The sequence below is a fragment of the Seriola dumerili genome, unplaced genomic scaffold (assembly GCF_002260705.1).
Source record: "Seriola dumerili isolate Sdu_G_001 unplaced genomic scaffold, Sdu_1.0 BDQW01000011.1, whole genome shotgun sequence".
Lineage (NCBI taxonomy): Eukaryota > Metazoa > Chordata > Actinopteri > Carangiformes > Carangidae > Seriola > Seriola dumerili.
In genome coordinates this window covers 550,889-568,687 of record NW_019174266.1, presented here as the reverse complement: position 1 = coordinate 568,687, position 17,799 = coordinate 550,889, and the positions used below count along the sequence as shown (strand labels likewise).

The window sequence follows — 17,799 nt, the reverse complement described above, 5'->3', positions numbered from 1 at the left end:
TTCAGTTGATTATAACTCAGTAGTCAATGTTAAACTTTACCATCTAAGCTAAAAGACAATGTTATAAATCAAGTATTTTTTTTAATGCTAAGTGTAAAAACAAAAACAATAAAAAAGTGTAAATATAACTACTGATTTCAGATTATAAAGTAACTAGTGCTGAAACAATTGCTAGACTAATAAATTGTGCAACTCTCTGTCAATTTAAATAATACATTTTTCATGTCATTTTCAAGGGAGGAATGCAAAAAACGTATTGATTCCAGCTCCTCAAATGAGAATATTATCTGATTTTCTTAGTCCTCTATGATTGTTAACTGAATACCTTTAAGTTTTAATAACTAGTTGGACTAAATAAGTAAGTTTTATTTATAAGATTAGCTATTAGGAAATTATAATGGCCATTTTTCACAATTTTCTGAATGAATCAGTAAAGGGGAGGACATTAACAAAGCCTGAAAAAATTGCAGCAATGTGACAATTGCTATAGCTGCAATAGGTGTTTGTGAAATCCACAAATACCCACCCAAACATCAATGGACAAGTACAGTCAGCATGAGTGAGTGGGAAATGTCCTTTTCTCATCGTACCAACGGATGTAACTCTGTCCGGTGAAGCAAAAAATGGACTCCCATACTCAGCAACAAGTTGGTGTGAAAGCAAAGAGTCAGTGTTTTCAGGAGATACAGGTTTCAAGATGAAGGTTCCCACACACACACACTCACACAAAACACTAATGGAAGAAGAAGTAGTACACTCAGGGCTTCAAGGCCCCGGAGACCCACCCAGTGTTTTCACTTCTTCTGACTAGAGAAGCAGTGCTGACAGTCGTGTAAGGTCACCAAACCAATAAAAGATTATAAAGATATAAGTCAACCTGCACTGGTAGCAGATGCAACAGATGTCATGCGAGTTCACATCCACACAGACGACTAATCAGTGAATACACCTGTGTGGGTGAATGTTTAAGGGGTTTTAATGGTTAAATTGATTATACCCACCACACAGACTTTAACAGGTATAAAGGAGCAGATGTAACCCAGGTGTCAAAGCCTTGCAGCCTTTTGTCAAGCTAAATTAGCCTCAGTGGTTAGCTAGGTAGATGTCAACAGACATTTAACGTTATTTCACAACCGTGTTAGCTGTGTAAACACTTAAAAGAACACACTTCAAACACATGTGATCGTGTTGAGGCTGATACTGCTTGAGATGGTCAGTTTCAGCGGATGTTTTGACCACAGACTCAATGCTAACATTAGCCAAGTTGGTCAGTTAGTTAGTTAACCAGTATTGCCAGTTATCTCGTACACAAACAAGCAGCTAGCTACAAGTTCGGCTAATAAACGTTAGCAGGTGTTAACAATGTTTACCGTCTACCAATCAATCCTGGTGAAAAATTTACATCGGGTTGTTTACGTAAGATTGGGCAAGATTTGGCTTCATGGTCAATCCAAACAAGGCCAATATCGTTAACGTTAGCCTAACACCCCCGCACTCGAAAGGAACTCCCTTTTAACAAGTTCAGCTAAGCTAGCTTAGCTAATAAACCACAGGCACGTTTAGAAAAGACAAAATTAGTTCACTTGCCAGAGACTTCGCGCGTTTTCAACTACTTGTTAGTCAGGGCAGGCTACTCCGTTCGTTCGTGGCTGCTGACAACAGCTTTGACAACCGAAGCTAGCATGTTAGCTCGCCAGACTAACCAGCGTACTTCTGTCATGTGATCCAGCGGCGGCCCCGGGTAGCTGCGAGCTCGGGCTGCGGCTGCTGCAGAAGGAAACGGGTTTCATCGAGCTGAGAACCAGGGGCAGCAGGGATCACTGCCCTGTGGTTAGTCTTACAGGCAGCCGGGGTGCCACTAAGTCCCCACCAGTCGAGTGGGGATGTTCACATTTATCACATTTAATTAGTTTGAAATTGTCAAATATAAATGCAAGCAGGCGTTACACTATATTTAAACGTGTATACATGCACATACTGTAGTCACTTATTACATTACCCACTTATATTTCCACGTATGCCAATATTTATTTCAGCACGCCTTGCACCACCTGTTTATTTGTTTACATGTCCATGTCCATGTCTACAGTCAAATTTCTTGTGACTTAAACAAACATACTGGGCCAATAAAAGCTGATTCTGATTCTTTAGGCTCCAAAAGTAAAATATTAATAATAATAATAAACTCTATTTGTATAGGACCTTTCATACAAGAAATGTAGCACAAAGTGATTTACAACAAAGAAATGACATGCACCAAGTGATTCAAATGAAAAGAAAATACATATAGTGAACATAAAACATTAAAAGCATTGACCTAAAAGGAAAAACATTAAAAACATTAGTGTAAAATGAGATAAAATATTGAATAAATAATAAATCATGATGATGTAGCCTACTGTTACTATGACCAGATTAACCTTTTGTTGTTGTGGCCCTTATTGACCCCTCTACTGTACATGTCAGTTCATTATTCCCACAGGCACCCAGACAACGACCAGTGTTCTCGAACTGAAATGATTAGCTGATTAATTAATTAGTCCATTGAGAAAAAGTAAATGGCAACTATTTTGATTAATTGATTGGTAAATTAAGTCATTCATTAAGCAAAAAACGCAAAAAATTCACTGGTACCAGATTCTGAAATGTGAAAAGTTGCTACACCTTTATGTTTTTTTTTTCTCACAAAAAATCAAGTTGATTATCTTAACTTTGGCATTTTATTCAGACAATTGATAATTAAATAAAATAGATGTGATATTAAAAATAACACATTCAGTGCCTCCATGATGGAACAATAATACCTTGTCTTAGGTCTTCTGTGTGTTAATTATATGACACACAGAAAAACGATGTAAATGGAAGCAAATTTGACACTTCACAACAAATGAGCACAATATAAACAAACAATTAAGGTGTTAAACCCCAGATATTGACACTAATTACTAAGTTCTGATAAATGTGCAATTAATCAAGGTATGTAGAGCAAAACAATCCGGCTTTTGGGGCTCCTGGGCAGTTGCTTTGTCCAGCTGGTAATCCAGCCTTGGTTATTACAAATAACTGGCAAAACAAGACACTGTGTGAATATTGCCATGGTCAGATTAATCTGTAAAAGTGCTTGGGACAAAAATTTGCTACTGGAGTCCGTTTGACCCCCAACTTGCCCTCTGTGAACTGTGTCAAAGTTTCCATTTCGAAAGGTGCACACAGCAGACATCAGCTTAATATGTCCAGTGACCCAAAATCTAAAAGTACTCCAGTGCTGGAATAATGTTAACTGGACCCATGTACTAATAAATTATTAGGCACATGCACCACACAAATTGATGTCATATCCATACCAGCAGTGATTGGAGGAATTAAGTAAATGTACCAATATTTGAACGTGGAACCATTAAATTACAAGTAAAACTAATGTATTAAAAAAGTTAAAATATTATCATCAAAATGTACTCAAAAATGAAAATAAACATAGTTATGTAGACAAATTGTCGCCTTTTTAGTATTATTATAAATGATATATTATGTACCTGGATTATTATAATTGATCCATTTACGTATAACCAGCATTATAATGCTGTAGTTGGTAGCGGTTGTGCAAGTCTATGTAGTTTAATATATAACAATGTATAAATTAAATAAACTAAACGAATGCTTTGTATTCAGAATATTTGTCTGTTATAGGTAGTGAAAAGCATTTTCCATAGAAAAGCAGAATGAATAGTAAAGTGCCTCATATTGTACTTAAGTCTCCTGTAAATTCTGAGTGATTATCTGAGCCGCCGCTAGAGGGCAGACGCTTTCGAGGCAAAACAGGAAGTTGAACCGGACATACGTTTTTACTTCCGCCGAGGAAGAAGCCGAAAGGGAACAATCACAAACCGCCAGTGTTTGATTTATTTTCTTGCGTAATTTCAGCTCTATTTTGTGTTTTATCACAGAGCGTCTACAAAAGGACACCATGCCCGTTATTTGTGCGGCGATAGGGTGCAACAATAAATTTGTAAAAGGGTCGGAAATAAGATTTTACCGGTAAGTTTTCAACGGTTGAGCTGATGCGCCGAAATCCGGACGTTAGCTTTAAGTTCAAGTTAAAAAAAACATAGCACACAAACAAGACATTAATAAATTTGCTTTTAAATTACTTTCATAGACGACATTTGTCCTTGGTCAATGCGGGTTTTAACGTTAAGACAAAGTCCGCCTATCGATTAATAAACGTGTCCTAGTACAAGTTAGCTAACGTTAACATAACCTCTCGTAGCTATAGTTACCTTACATTATTCCATTAAACCACAACAGCAGTGTAGTAGAGACGGAAAGAAAAATAATGGAAAGCAATAATAAACATTAAAACATAAGTAAGAGAATATATATGCAAAAAAAACCTATACATAATATTAATGTGACGACACTAGAAATAACTGGAAAAGCTTTTGATGGGGAAATGGAGGTGACTCAACAATAACAAACTTGCACTTCCACTCAACCCTTTAACATGTCACACTGAAGACATGAGACAAGGTTTTATTATTCCATCATAGAAGCTGATGACTTATGAAAACATGATGTCTTGATGAAATGTTAATGCATTAAGTTTTGTGTACTGGTTGTCGCCTCAGACAGTTGCATATGTACGGAGGAGGATTAGAATGGATTTTTTTTTTGTGATCAAACTTTTATTATTATTTTGCTCCAAGTACTGGGGGTTGAAAAAAAACAAAACAAATTCTTGCATACATCTACAATATTAGACATGAATCCTTTTATCATAACTTACAAACATGCTGCTCTTATTTCTCCATGTACATTGCGGCATTCATCTGCTGCCTGACAAAGGGTTTTCATTTACCCCTCCAGTACTACCCCCCACTCCCACCCACTTTCCCTGGGCGGCATCTGGGTGAAACAGTCCAAATATAAATAAATAAATAGTAAATAAATACTAAAATCATGAAGCGTCCTTGAAACAATCTCTTCCCTCTCCTGTGGATCAGGTTCCCACTCAGCAAACCTCAACTTGCCAGCAAATGGGTACACAGCCTGGGGATGAAAAACTTCATCCCCACTGCCAACACCTGCCTCTGCTCGGAGCACTTCAGGACCGACTGCTTCAGGGATTACAACGGCAAACAGTTTCTGAGGGAGGACGCGGTGCCCACCATATTCACCCATGGGCAGGATTCTTCAAAGATTGAACTGCGAAAAAGAGGAGTGATACCTAAGGAGACAAACGTCCCAACTCCAATAGGAACACAAGCGGACAAAGACAGAGTGAGAGAAGCCGCCAATCTACGCAGAGACAAAAGAGGAGGACTGAGGGTGAGCTTTCCATTACTACTGATGATATATTCACCTTTTTAAGTATCATACCAGTATTTTAAATGTGTCAGCTCATTTACTCGCATATAAATTACAGACCTTTAAGTTTTAAGTAGTAAATGAGGTAAAACTTTCCAAAATACCTTTAATCCTCATCTCTTCTCGGTGCCATGATTGTACACAACCACAACAAACTGAGCCTGAACAAAATGTTTACCTGCTTAATTAACACAGTTAGTATTTAATCACCGTAAAACCAAGAGGACAATTGACAGTGCAGACTCATAAACTGTGTGTAGTAGACACTGGAGCCCCGGTGGATAAATTAAATCTATCTGATATTCCTGTTTAAGAAAGTAAATTTCCTGTAACCCTGCCTTTCACTTTGATCCTTTATACTTGAAAAGAGTCAAAATTATTTTGTCTGACACTGAGTTTCTTTAAATGTATCAAAACAAATTTTAACTTAACTTAAATTATATTCTTTTATATAAATGATCAGTTTGCTGTGATTATTACACATTTTAAAATGTTTTTTTCTTCTTATGATTAATCACAGCAAATACATAACCTGTTGTGGGGATAATTTGCAGTGCAGTGTTTTATAGAATTGATTTTAAGGCCCTTTTACTGTTTTTTAAAGCTCTTCATGGTTTGGGACCGGGCCTACTTTGCATATTCTTTATAATCCTTAACGAGCTCTCAGATCTTCTTCTGGGCTTTTAAATTAAAACAGGCAGTGCAGCTTTTTTTTTTAACTATGCTCCAAAAACTATGGAAAACTCTGCCAAGAGCTGTAAGAGATGCTCTGTGAACATTTTGAAACGACAGCTGAAAACGTATTCATTTAACTTGGCTTTTAATTAAATCGCTCATATTTTAATATTCATACTGGTTTCTGTTTTTATTTTCATTTACATATTTTATCATCTTCTGTCTTTCTATTGTTTATTTTCATTGTTCTTCAATCCGCCCTGACTTTATTGTACTATTTCATTTTTTATTGTAAGACACTTTGAGCCACAACTCTTGTATGAAAAGTGCTCTGTAAATAAAGTTTATTATTATTATTATTTACTTTAGTATAAAATGTGCGTATGTATTTTATCACAGGGTGGACGAGGCGGCCGTGGAGGAAAACAACTGACTGACAGGTGAGACGTTGTGTGGGTGTTTCTTTTGTATTACTTTATAGTTAACACCTCTTCATCTCCTCTTCTCAGTGAAGTAGATAAACCTGCTGCTGTTTGATTTAATCTGTTTCTGACTCGGTAGTGTGTCCTGCACTAAACACACACAAAAAATACAACAAATAAACATAAAAAGACCTGAACAAAATAAAGAGAGCTGCTGGCGGCATGTCTTAGATTTCTGGGGTGATTATGTGTTTGACGGTTTATTTCTCTGACCAGGCAGTTTAATGATGTGTTGACATATTTACAGCAACAGCAACATTAAATTTATAGCAGGAAAAAATGCACAAGCTAAACTGTCATCGGGAAGTTTTAGATTTTGGTGTCAGTATCTAAAAATCAGTCAATCAAATGCTGCCATTACTAATTTCACTGTGTATATATAAATATCTCCACAGACAGTAGACAAGTAGCGGTTACAATGGATTCTAAAGGCACCTCGGTTTCATGCCATAAAAAACAAAGTTAAATGAAAAATAAGCATTTTTCAAACCACAATTCACTTCTTCCTTCTGTGTCTAGATGCTCGGTATATTCCAAAAAATCATATTTTTACCAGGATATGTCGAGACCCGCTGCTCCCACGTGTTAGCACGGCTACTTAGGCTTGTATTCGCAAATAAAGTGTGAAAGCATCGGCACTTTAAAGACTGATCAGTCCCTCACAGACCCACACAGGTCAGTTAGCGCTTGTTCAGATCTAGTTTGGAAAGTAACAGAAACATGAGGACGGGATGGATGCAGAGGGAAGGGTTTTTCCTTCAGGCTCTGTGTTGTTTAATTAGATGATTTAAATCTGAAACTTTGATCACTGTTTCATAATGAAGTGAAAGACAAAACTGTCCCCAGGTTTTCCCCTCCTCACTGAGCGCTTCATTATATTAACTGTCATTGCCTGACTGCGGTAGATGCCAGCAGCGTGGATGCAGATTTATACTGAGATGGTTTATATTCAGCTGTGATCACTTCACATTGTCGTTACTGTCAGGCGTAAATAAAAGGGAGAAAGTAATTACAGGAATCCACTGAGGCGGGAAAAATGCTTCAGGAAAACAAAATGTGACTGTTGTATCAGAGTGAACGGATCAATCACTGATATCAGTTTTTCCCTCTGGGTCACGCAGGCAGACGTTGGGGGCCAAAAGCAGAGTGTACGACAACAAAGGCCGGCTGCTCTCCAACGGCAACGACATGTGCGACTGTCTGGATGTGGACTGTATGGGCTGCTTCTACCCTTGCCCCGAGTGCGGCTCGCGCAAGTGCGGCGTGGAGTGCCGCTGCGACAGGAAGTGGCTTTACGAGCAGGTGGAGGTGGAAGGCGGAGAGATCATCCGCAATAAGTTTGCTATTTAGTTAGCAGTGACTCTTCGGCTTTAAATGTTAAATCATGGAACCATGGGGCTTCTGGGAATCCAGCTCCTGAATCCAGCTCCTGAATCCAGCTCCTGAATCCAGCTCCTGAATCCAGTTCCTGTATCCAGCTCCGAGCCCAGCTGCTGGTGGATCGTTCAAGAACACAATGATGTTTAAAAGAATCTTCCACAATATTAATTAATAACAGTTTCTGCAGAGCTTCTGCCCGTGGTAGAAACTCTGCAGAACAAAGTAAGTATTCTGCTGAATGTTGGATGTGCATTTTGTTGTTCCTTTTTTTTTTTTTCACTTTTGTGTTTTACATGAAGAACATTTGTATGTTGCAACTTGTGTTAATAAAGCTTTTTCTTAATATTTCATGTCTGCACTGTTGATTTCATTTGGGAATAAAACTGATCTCATCTGATGTTTTCATGTCCGGCCGTCTCCAGGGAAGTTCCACTTTGTCCCAGTGAGTTGCTGAATTTCTTGTAGTTCAACATATATTTTAATTTTCTTTTCTACGTGAATTATTTACAGAAGGATAAAATATATATTACATCTGAAATGGGGAACTGACATCAGGGCTCAATTAATCGATATAATCTGTAGTGAAGTTGGTTGACGATGAGAGAAAGGCATATGTGTTCTAAATGTGTAATTGTGAGTAATGAATGGTGAGTTTTGAATTCATTATAAGCAGTAATATTTTGGGTTTTTTTGCATATTTAATATAAAACCAAGATTTATCAAGTCACTGACAATGTTTTACAGTGGAAGGAGAAAAACATTTGTGTCTTTGTGGTGTTCAAACTTCAGATCACCTCCATATGTTTCTTGCTGGGTACTGTTCACCACAGGATGTTCAGGAGCTGCTGTGAACCACTGAGTTACATGAACAGTGAATCACTGTACATCTGTCCAGGTGTAGGGGAAGTCACTATGTGATGTTATTATATGGAGAATAACAAGTAAAGACTTTAAAAAATGTGTCATCCCAATAATCCAAGTGGGAAATTAATGTTGTTTTAAAATGTAACTAATTTATTTCCATTAGGTGGTTTTTTTAATCACAGACTGGACGCACCAGAGGAGCCATCTTGTCACTTGCCCCTGTACAGTCCACAGCCTGAGGCAGCAGGTGAGCAGCATGACACAGCAGTTCAGCATGCAGGCTAAAGGAAGGGTTGCAGAGCTGCCCAGAGACAGTGAGTAAAGTCTCATTTATACACGTCCTTCTGTCCTTGAGCTCCACTGCAGGTCAAGTGTCACACGGCTGCTGATTTCCAGGGAACATTGAGGAATTACAGCAGTGTGTATTTTTGTTTTTAAGTGGAAATTGCTCAGGGAAGGGGTGTGTGTTTGTGTGTGTGTGTGTGTGTGTGTGTGTGTAGAGGGAGGGGCTGGTGGCTTTCCATAACATCACAAAAACCACGTTGTTTTGATAAATGTTAATTTTTGCATCACTACTGTCTTCATAATGCATTTCTGGCTCATTTCTTTTTAAAGGGGAACATATAAATGAAGCGTATTAATATTTATGAAATGAGAGCAGAGAGCAAGTCATTCATCAGAGCAGCTGAGGTTTTAGCTCCAAACCCACATTTAAGTTCAAGTTAAAATATTTTCCCAGTGAGAAAATTCATGTTGCAGCAGCTCGAAGTTCAGGAGACGCTCCACAACCAGACGACACCCACTCTCTCATACGACACAGGTACAGGAATATTAATCACACACTGTGACTAGATGTTAAATATAATATCAGTCTCAACAGACAGTAAATAGACTGCCACTAAATATTGTACAAACATTCATAGTCTCCAGAGGAATTGCAGTAACTCTGACCCCTGACTTTTCATCAACTGTCTATATTTTTATTGGCAGCTTTTCCCTCTCACTGGTTTAAATCGCACATCAGTTAAATTCAAGAAGTCAAACCAGGATTTCACAGAAAAGCTTAAAAAAAATGACAATTCAGCAAAGTAACTCTCAGCCAAATTAAAACAGTTTTCTCCATGAAAGTTCAAATTCATGCACTCATCCAGAGCCCTGTGTGCTTTTAGCAGCAGTTAGTTGACCCTAACCCTAACCCTGACACAAAGCCATCCACTCCACGACTGTGTCCGTTTCCTCCCTCCGGCAGAGGAGGCAGAGCGACAGACTGGTCTATAGTCTTGATAAAATGTCTATTAAATATCAGCAGTCATTAGAGAGGAGAGAGCACAAACCTCCAGGGAGCTGCCGGATAAAAACAAGCTGCTATTAAAGGACACCGACGACCCGAGCGAGCTGAAACCCGTCGGCAGATATCCAGCCTGCACTGAGCCGGATGGTGAGGAGCGGAGGCTGAAACAAAATCCATGAACATGAGTGAAAAGGTCTGAGGTCTTTCTGGAAGTTGACAGAGAAGACAAAGTAATGAGGCCGTCACAACTCTCACTCCAATGTGTCTCCAGTCTTTAGTGTCATGAAGCTGATGAACTGATGGACAAGAAGAAAACCACGTTCACCATCTTAGTTTTACGAAAGAAGATTTTTAAAAATTCTGCCTTTAATTAATTCTGAGAAAAAGTCAAAATTTCTTCTCATCACTAAATAAATAAAAACAGAACTGATTTAAATGATTTTTCTATTGATTAATATATTTGTTAGAATCATAATTTTGTTTCGTATAAATAAAAAAATTAAAAAACGCTCATCACAAATTCTCATAGCCTAAAGTGACGTCTTCAGATTAGGAGACTTGGACCAACAAAAGTCAGACTTTTTCTCAGAATAAAAAAAAAAAAAGAGTCAGAATTAATTAAAATAAAGTCAGAAGAAGAAAAAAAAATCACGTGACCCTAATCCTGTTCTGTATATCTTAGCGTGTTAGCATGCTACCATTTGCTAATTAGCACTAAATACAAAGAACAGCTGAGGCCAAAGGGACTGTTCATCAGTTTTGTGGGAATTTCTTCATAAATTACAACTTTAAATTTCGACCTGATGATGGTGCTAAATGAAACCTTATTATAAATCATCCTGCGGCTGATGTTAACGTCTGTAACATTGAATGGCAGTTGATCCAGTAGTTGTTGAGATATTTCAGTCTGGATCAAAGTGGTGGAAATGTTGGTCCGTGTCTCCTAATTTGAAGACGTCACTTGAGGCTTTTAGTTTTTATTTATTTATTTATTTCTAGAAAAAAAAAAGAAAAGATGATTCGAACAAATATATGAATCAATAATAATAAAATCCTTTACAGTTCTGTTTGTGATGAGCAGAACTCCACAAATTCCCTCTGAACCTCAGGCAGGAAGTGGATGTTTTCACATGCACATCAGATTTCCTCGAAAGTTACTGCTCAGCCTCCAGCCGCAAAACAGTTAATAAGAGGTTGGCATTGATTTATATACGGGAGTCTTGTCATTATTGTCTTTTCTTAACCGTAACTATGAAACTAACAGAGATTTATTTCCAACTTTAGCTTCAGGGTTTGGGGCTGATTAATAAACCCAGGCTGTAAGAAGTGGAAACTGTGTCTTTGGGGAATTAGATTTGCCTTCACGTCACATCTGCTGCTTCTATTGGAATAGGAAATGTTGACGCTGTGACGTAGAACAGGCTCAAGAAGCAGCAGCATCACACAGTACCATCTCCACATGCCAGCTCGTCCTCCTCTACTACTACAAGCAGCCCAGGTCGCCTGCAGGCTTGACCGCCGCGTCATCGGGTCTTAACTTTTCCCTCCGGCCTCCAAACAGCAACTTCAGCTTTGCCTCTTGTCTGTTTCCCTCTTGAACTTCCTTCAGTCTCACAAGTACAAAAACTCTTTCTGGAATCTCCCCACCTCTTATTTCTTTTCCAGCCTCTTCTCCCATCGATCACTCTGTTCTATCATTCATCATTTCATTGATTGTTTCACTCGCTGCGACACTTTGGCTTTGACCCTTGCACTCTCCTGGCTGGCTGAAAAGTTGATATTGAATACAAGTTTTCTCCAGTTGCCCACATTTAAAATCACTCCAGATTAAAGATCCAGATTTAATTTGACATTCAAGCTCAGTTTGCTTGTTATAAAGAGAAGCTTACGACTCGGCCTGTGACAACAGCTGGAGAATGTCTGGCTCTGGAGGGAGCTTTTCCAAAATTAAAAGTAGAATCACCTCCTCGTGGTCGTATCCCTCCGCCGCTCAGACTACAAGTTACATCCCTGTTTATCCAGAGTCATACAAAATATGAACCATTTGTGTGAAATTCTGTCATAATTGCTGTGTGAAGTCTTCGTGACCTTGACCTTTGACCACCAAAATCTAATCAGTTCATCCCTGAGTCCAAGTGAATGTTTGTACCAAATTTGAAGAAGTTAGATAGAAGTAAAGATATCGTGTCCATGAGAATGGGGCGGACAACCTGAAAACAATATGGCTGCTGCTCTGACTGTCGCCGACACGGAGGAATAAAAATAACCAAAACACTGTCCAGTTGTTTTACAGGAACAATAAGATTCTGCTGCTTTTGGAGCTCGACTTGCACTAGGAACTAAAAAATGAGAATATCTGGATCTCCATTATTTGTTTGTGTCTCTTGTGAGTCTTCAAACCTCGAGATTAAACCTCGTCAAGTATAAAGAGACAATTTCACAATCTTTAAAAAGTTACTGAGCCGTCACGAGCCGCAGGTACAATCCCTGCTTGGCGTCACTGTTCTCTTCATTTCTTCTTCTTCTGTTTTAGTTTTAATATTCCCTTTCACAAGCAATAAGAATAAATGTTTCATCACGTGGAGCCGCTCTCTCTTTTTCATGCGACTGGGGAATAACAGCGACGGTCCAGCTCCCTCCTAACAGAGTCCTAACTGTTGTGCCTCCGAGCAAACATTAAATAGTCAAATAAATCACAGCACAATGATTTCCTCAATGACATTCATTCACCGCACTGACGCTGAATTTTACTGTGAGCCTGAAGTAGACGCCGGTGAGTCACTACGCTGTGTGCAGTAATTATAACAGCTTGTCATGATAACGAGTTAGTTCTCTGTCATGAGCTCTGGTTTGTCCGTGTCTCCGGATTAATAAAGATGCTACGCTAACTGCTAACTCAGAAGCTGCGCCCGCTTCTGGCTAAAAACAAACCATGTTCATATTTCACCACAGAAACAATGAAAGCCTCCGGTGGACTTAAGGACAGAGAGCTGATTTATTAATCTTCCTGTTCCCCTGTGAAGGTGTCCATTAGTTCTGTGGTTGGAATCTAGTTTCCTGAATTTTAATTTCAATTTGAGATAAACACAGACCAGGAGCGCTCACTCATTTTTACTGGTCAGTGTTTTAAATTTGCACCAAGTGAGAGAATGTGTCATGAATTATTTCAGCAAATATTTCACTATGACGCAATATAATAAACCATAATAATGGATTAACAGCCAAAGAACACAGAATATAACCTATTGTATGCAGACATTAAAGGAGCAATTTGTGAGTTATGATGCTAAAGCTAGGAGACGGTTAGCGTAGCATAAACTGCTAGCTCGGCTCTGTCCAAAGGTATACACAAACCATTAAATTTCAGTAATTAACATGTTATATCGAAGTGTAAAAACAATAAGTTGTGGCTTTCGGGGAGGTTTATCTGCTCGACTACGACTATTTCACCTTCTTCCAGACTTTATGCTAAGCTAAGCTAAACCAAATCTGCTGAAGCTTTACATCGATCAGCTGTAAAAAATAATTGAAACTACATATTAAGTTTCAAAACAAATTCCTCATGATTCAGAATGAAGTCTTAAAACAGGCCACAGATATACACCAATCAGCCACAACAATTAAAGCAGTTACTTGTTTTAATGTAATGGCTGATTGGTGTATATATTCACAGACAGAAGAGAGCGGCATAAATATTCTCATCTGACATTCAGCGACAAAGTGAAGAGGGATGTTTCACAAAATGTCGAACTTTTCCTTCTAACAGAAAACGTAAAAAAAGAAGCAGCAAACTACAGTATTTCTAACTCTAGCTGAAGCGTGCCACTGATCACTGAGCAATAGAGCGTCGCTTCTCGACCCACTGCAAACTCTATATTTTCATTTCCACCTGTCAAAAAAAAAAAAAAAAAGGAGTCGGGGTTGTTTTCCTGCTCTCAGCATGAACACTTGGAGTTTTTAGAGGTCGTCCACCTCGGTCCGGACAAACAGGGAAACTGCTGGTGGGACATTTATTTACATTTACAGCAACAGACACTTTCTTGTCGTTATTCGGATTAAAAGACGGGACAAATTAGAAAAAGCCAAAAACAGTAAGTGATGCCTGTTTATTTCAGTCCCAAGTCAAGTGACACAGTAAACGTAAGGATGGAGAACCGGCTCTCTAAAAGGACAGACAGCTGGACACGTCTCCGAGGAAGCGCCCACAGAACATGTTGTCTTCGTTACACGCGGCACACTTGCAGTTTCTGGCCACGGGGTAGCTGATGCCCACCGGACATCCAGGAGTGTGTTTCACCTCAAAGGACCAGTCCCCGTTACAGGTCTTCTGTTCGGGCCAGTCGTAGTCGCTGATGTAGACCGGGTCCTGTTCGTCAGCGGGGCAGGACACAAACACAATGAGCTCAGTTTCAAAACAACAAGTGAAAGAATGATCATCTCTTTAATCCAGTTTTAAATAAAAATTATAAATGAAATTCATCCGACAAATGGTCAAATCTCGTTGTACTCATATATTAATGTATGTCTGTGACTTATTCTGTGTGTGTCCACTGTAAACCCTGTGAATTTATGTCTGTCTATGTATAAACTGTATATGGATATTTTTTGTTCACAGGTCTCTCTTGAAAAAGAAAAACTTTTCTTTCGACGGCACCTTTCGTACAGGTTAGTGCACTTTACAAATGACTGACAAGCTGATAATATATCAATAAAATCTGTCACTTTCTATAATCTTTACTTTTAATAAATAAATATTGACCACAACTAAATCTAATGTGTCACAGTTAAAGGTTTATTTAAATCAAAGAAGTTTGTAAATGCAGCAGTTGACCTGCAGGCTTCAGGAAGCAAGTTAGCTTTTCAAAATAAAACATTCAACAGGGCTTTTTGTTAGTCTGTGTTCAAGACTCGAGAAGATTCTGAGTTTCACTTGATGAAATTATCCAGATAGACTAGTTAATCATAATTGAGATAATTTAATAATCCTGGGCTTTATTATTAATTATTATATATTCCATAACATTTTTCAGTTGAAACAAAGTCAGTTCAGTTTCAGGTGTCGATATGAAACAGACTGAAACAGCCGTGGCTCTCTGAACTCTTCCCTCCCCTTCCCTTTAATTTAATTTAATTTAATTTAATTTTGAAGGACAAAACATGGACTGTGACTTTTGTCCCACATCAGTTACGTTGGACGCGCTTCAGGAAGGATTCGTTTAAAAGTCACTGGAGGAATAATTACAGCGAGCAAAATCTGCTTCACACGGCACCTGACTTTTGTTTTAAGATAACACGTTAAGATGTTAAAACTATCCTTTAACCTTCCCGTGTGTTGACCTGTCTCTCTCCATCCTGTTGTTTAATTGTGTAACTTTAATAAATCTGTTGTTTTCACAATGATAATAATGGTGAAATTGAATAAAATTCTCCCTTATCAAACATAATCAATACTGTTTTCAACCCTATAACATTAACACTGTGACACTTTGGACACTGGAGCATGATCAGTAAGAGCTGAGCTTCACATTTTCATACACATAAGCAGATTAAATAATTAAAGTTATTATGAACAAAGAGCTGATCTGTAACTTCGCTGCAGCGTGTTCAGAGTGAGAATCGACCGTTACCTCGTGGTAACACTGTCCTGCACATATGGTGGTGCGGACGACCTCGGGGCCGGCGCAGCTCTCCACAGAGATGTTGACGACGGTCGGGTGACAGCCGAAGCTGCAGCCCTGCCCCGCCTCCGCCATCGCCAGCACTGCTGCCATGACAACCAGCTGCATCCTCTGCTGGGTGCAGCGCAGACTCCTGCCACAAGAGGGGACCAGGTCTCACATCAGATTTTACACCAAATCAGAGGGTCCAGCAAGGTAATGTGGATTAAAGGAGTGTGTTTAATGGTGGTTTTTATCTCCAGGTGATATTCAGAAGTCAGATTTGATAACTAGTATAAATCATGGAATAAAATCTGTAATGAAATATATAACAAGAAGATAAATTGTGTTAGCAAACTGTTCCAAGTTTATTTTTAGAGCCTCTATTCACTGAAATTCATTTCTTTATCCTCATATTCTTATTCCCCTGGGTTACACATTAATCAGCCACACAGTAAGTTCTGTGTTTAAATGTCAAGGTTAAGAGATATTCATCCACCTCAACACAACTGAGGAGAACAGAATTATATTTGTGGCGCTCAAATGTTTAAATTTACATTTTAAAACTCAACAGCAAAAACGTCCTTCTTGAAACAATGTGCTGGTTCCTCTTAATAATCAACACACCTAACTGTGAGCCGTTTCCCTTTGATCTAATAACGGATGAATAATAATAGATGAAGGATGAAATAATCTTTAAGTCCATTAACTGGCTTTTTCTGGAGGTTTCCATCAAGTCTCACAGTTTAGATTCAGATCACATTTTGTCAAAATGCTGTTACAGTTTCCAAGGTCGAGAACTTCCACATTCAAAAAGAAAAACAGTTTGTTCTGTGGATTACACGTCTGCTGATTTTTTTTTTTAAATGCATCTTTTTAACACATTAAACACAGGAGGAAATCTCTGAGATGGATCTCTCCTAACTCCAGTGAGAAAATGTTTTGTGTTTGACTTTAGTGACTGTTGATAAAAACACATTCATCAAGATGCATGTTAGAAAAATATCCCTCAACACCAGCAGAACGAAAGTGATCAGAGATAAAACTGAGAGACTGAATGATCAAGTACATATTTTAAGACTTCTTGCAGTTTAACTCCTCTATCCAGACTTTCACTTTTGAACAAAACTATAATGATGAATCTAATTCTTCACAGGAAGCGCTGCAACTATAAATCATTGATACAGTTTCAGCCGTTTGCATGTAAACTACATCAGTTTTAAGAAGGCGTACCTTGTTGCTTTGAATCTCAGTTGCACGTCTCCTTCCTTCTTCTCCTCTGTGAACACCTGCTCCACCTGTGACCGTCCTCTCCTCTCCGTTACTTAAATACTGCTGCTCGTAAATCCGTTTAATCTGTTCAGCCTCGGCTCGGCGATATTTTTTCCCACCTGTTTAGACTTGAAAGCAAATCCTCGTCTCTTTTCCCCCAGCGGTTCGGCGGCGGCCCGCGGCTCAAGGCCTTTTTCCTCCTACGCATCACGAAGAGGAGCGAGTCGGTATCTTCGGAAATCTTGTTTAGGTTACAGGAGTGAAAGGCTCAGCTGGACCGCACGGCTGTAAACATGCGTCTGCCCCCACAGCGAGAGGGAAAACACTGACATTTGCTTTGATTTGATTTATTTCCATTACTTTCTGGGACATAGAGAGGACATACACACACGGGTGGTCACAGACTGAGGGCAGTCAGTCGTTTTATGTATTCACGGCAATTAAAGCAACGTTTTTCTCTTTCTTTTTTGAAAAATGAGACCGACCACGTGAATCTACGTTGTTGCTTTCAGCCCATTCATCTCAGACTCACATTCAAAACAGTGTTGAATCCAGACAGACACCACCAGAGTCTTTTTTGTTGCAAACACTGAGGGATGCCAAAGTCAAAAAAACAAAAACAAAAAACAAACAAAAAACAAAAAACAGTTTCCCACCGTGGCTTTAAGTGTTTTTCTGATTTTTTGGCGCATGATCCAAAAACTGATACATCAACATTTACAGCTGCAGGGAAGCTCATCGGCAGGAATAAATCTGTATGAATAATCTATCCAAATGAATCCCTCCAAAGTTTTTCTGTTTTTTATTAATGAGG

At 38.8% G+C, this 17,799-nt stretch overlaps 2 protein-coding genes across 2 annotated transcripts; one reads left to right on the top strand and one right to left on the bottom strand.

Moving 5' to 3' along the window:
* The first annotated feature begins 3,857 nt into the window (after positions 1 to 3,857).
* Positions 3,858 to 8,210, top strand: arl14ep (ADP ribosylation factor like GTPase 14 effector protein). The gene is made up of 4 exons (XM_022749112.1): positions 3,858 to 4,035; positions 5,001 to 5,325; positions 6,439 to 6,479; positions 7,643 to 8,210. The coding sequence occupies exons 1-4, from the start codon at positions 3,965 to 3,967 to the stop codon at positions 7,869 to 7,871; spliced, it is 666 nt and encodes a 221-aa protein (XP_022604833.1). The 5' UTR covers positions 3,858 to 3,964; the 3' UTR covers positions 7,872 to 8,210.
* A 5,937-nt stretch (positions 8,211 to 14,147) lies between these two features.
* Positions 14,148 to 17,009, bottom strand: LOC111224431 (gonadotropin subunit beta-1-like). Its single transcript, XM_022748918.1, has 3 exons — positions 16,947 to 17,009; positions 15,684 to 15,867; positions 14,148 to 14,422 (listed from the first exon to the last, which is right to left on the bottom strand). The coding sequence occupies exons 2-3, from the start codon at positions 15,840 to 15,842 to the stop codon at positions 14,219 to 14,221; spliced, it is 363 nt and encodes a 120-aa protein (XP_022604639.1). The 5' UTR covers positions 15,843 to 15,867; positions 16,947 to 17,009; the 3' UTR covers positions 14,148 to 14,218.
* Positions 17,010 to 17,799: the final 790 nt, after the last annotated feature.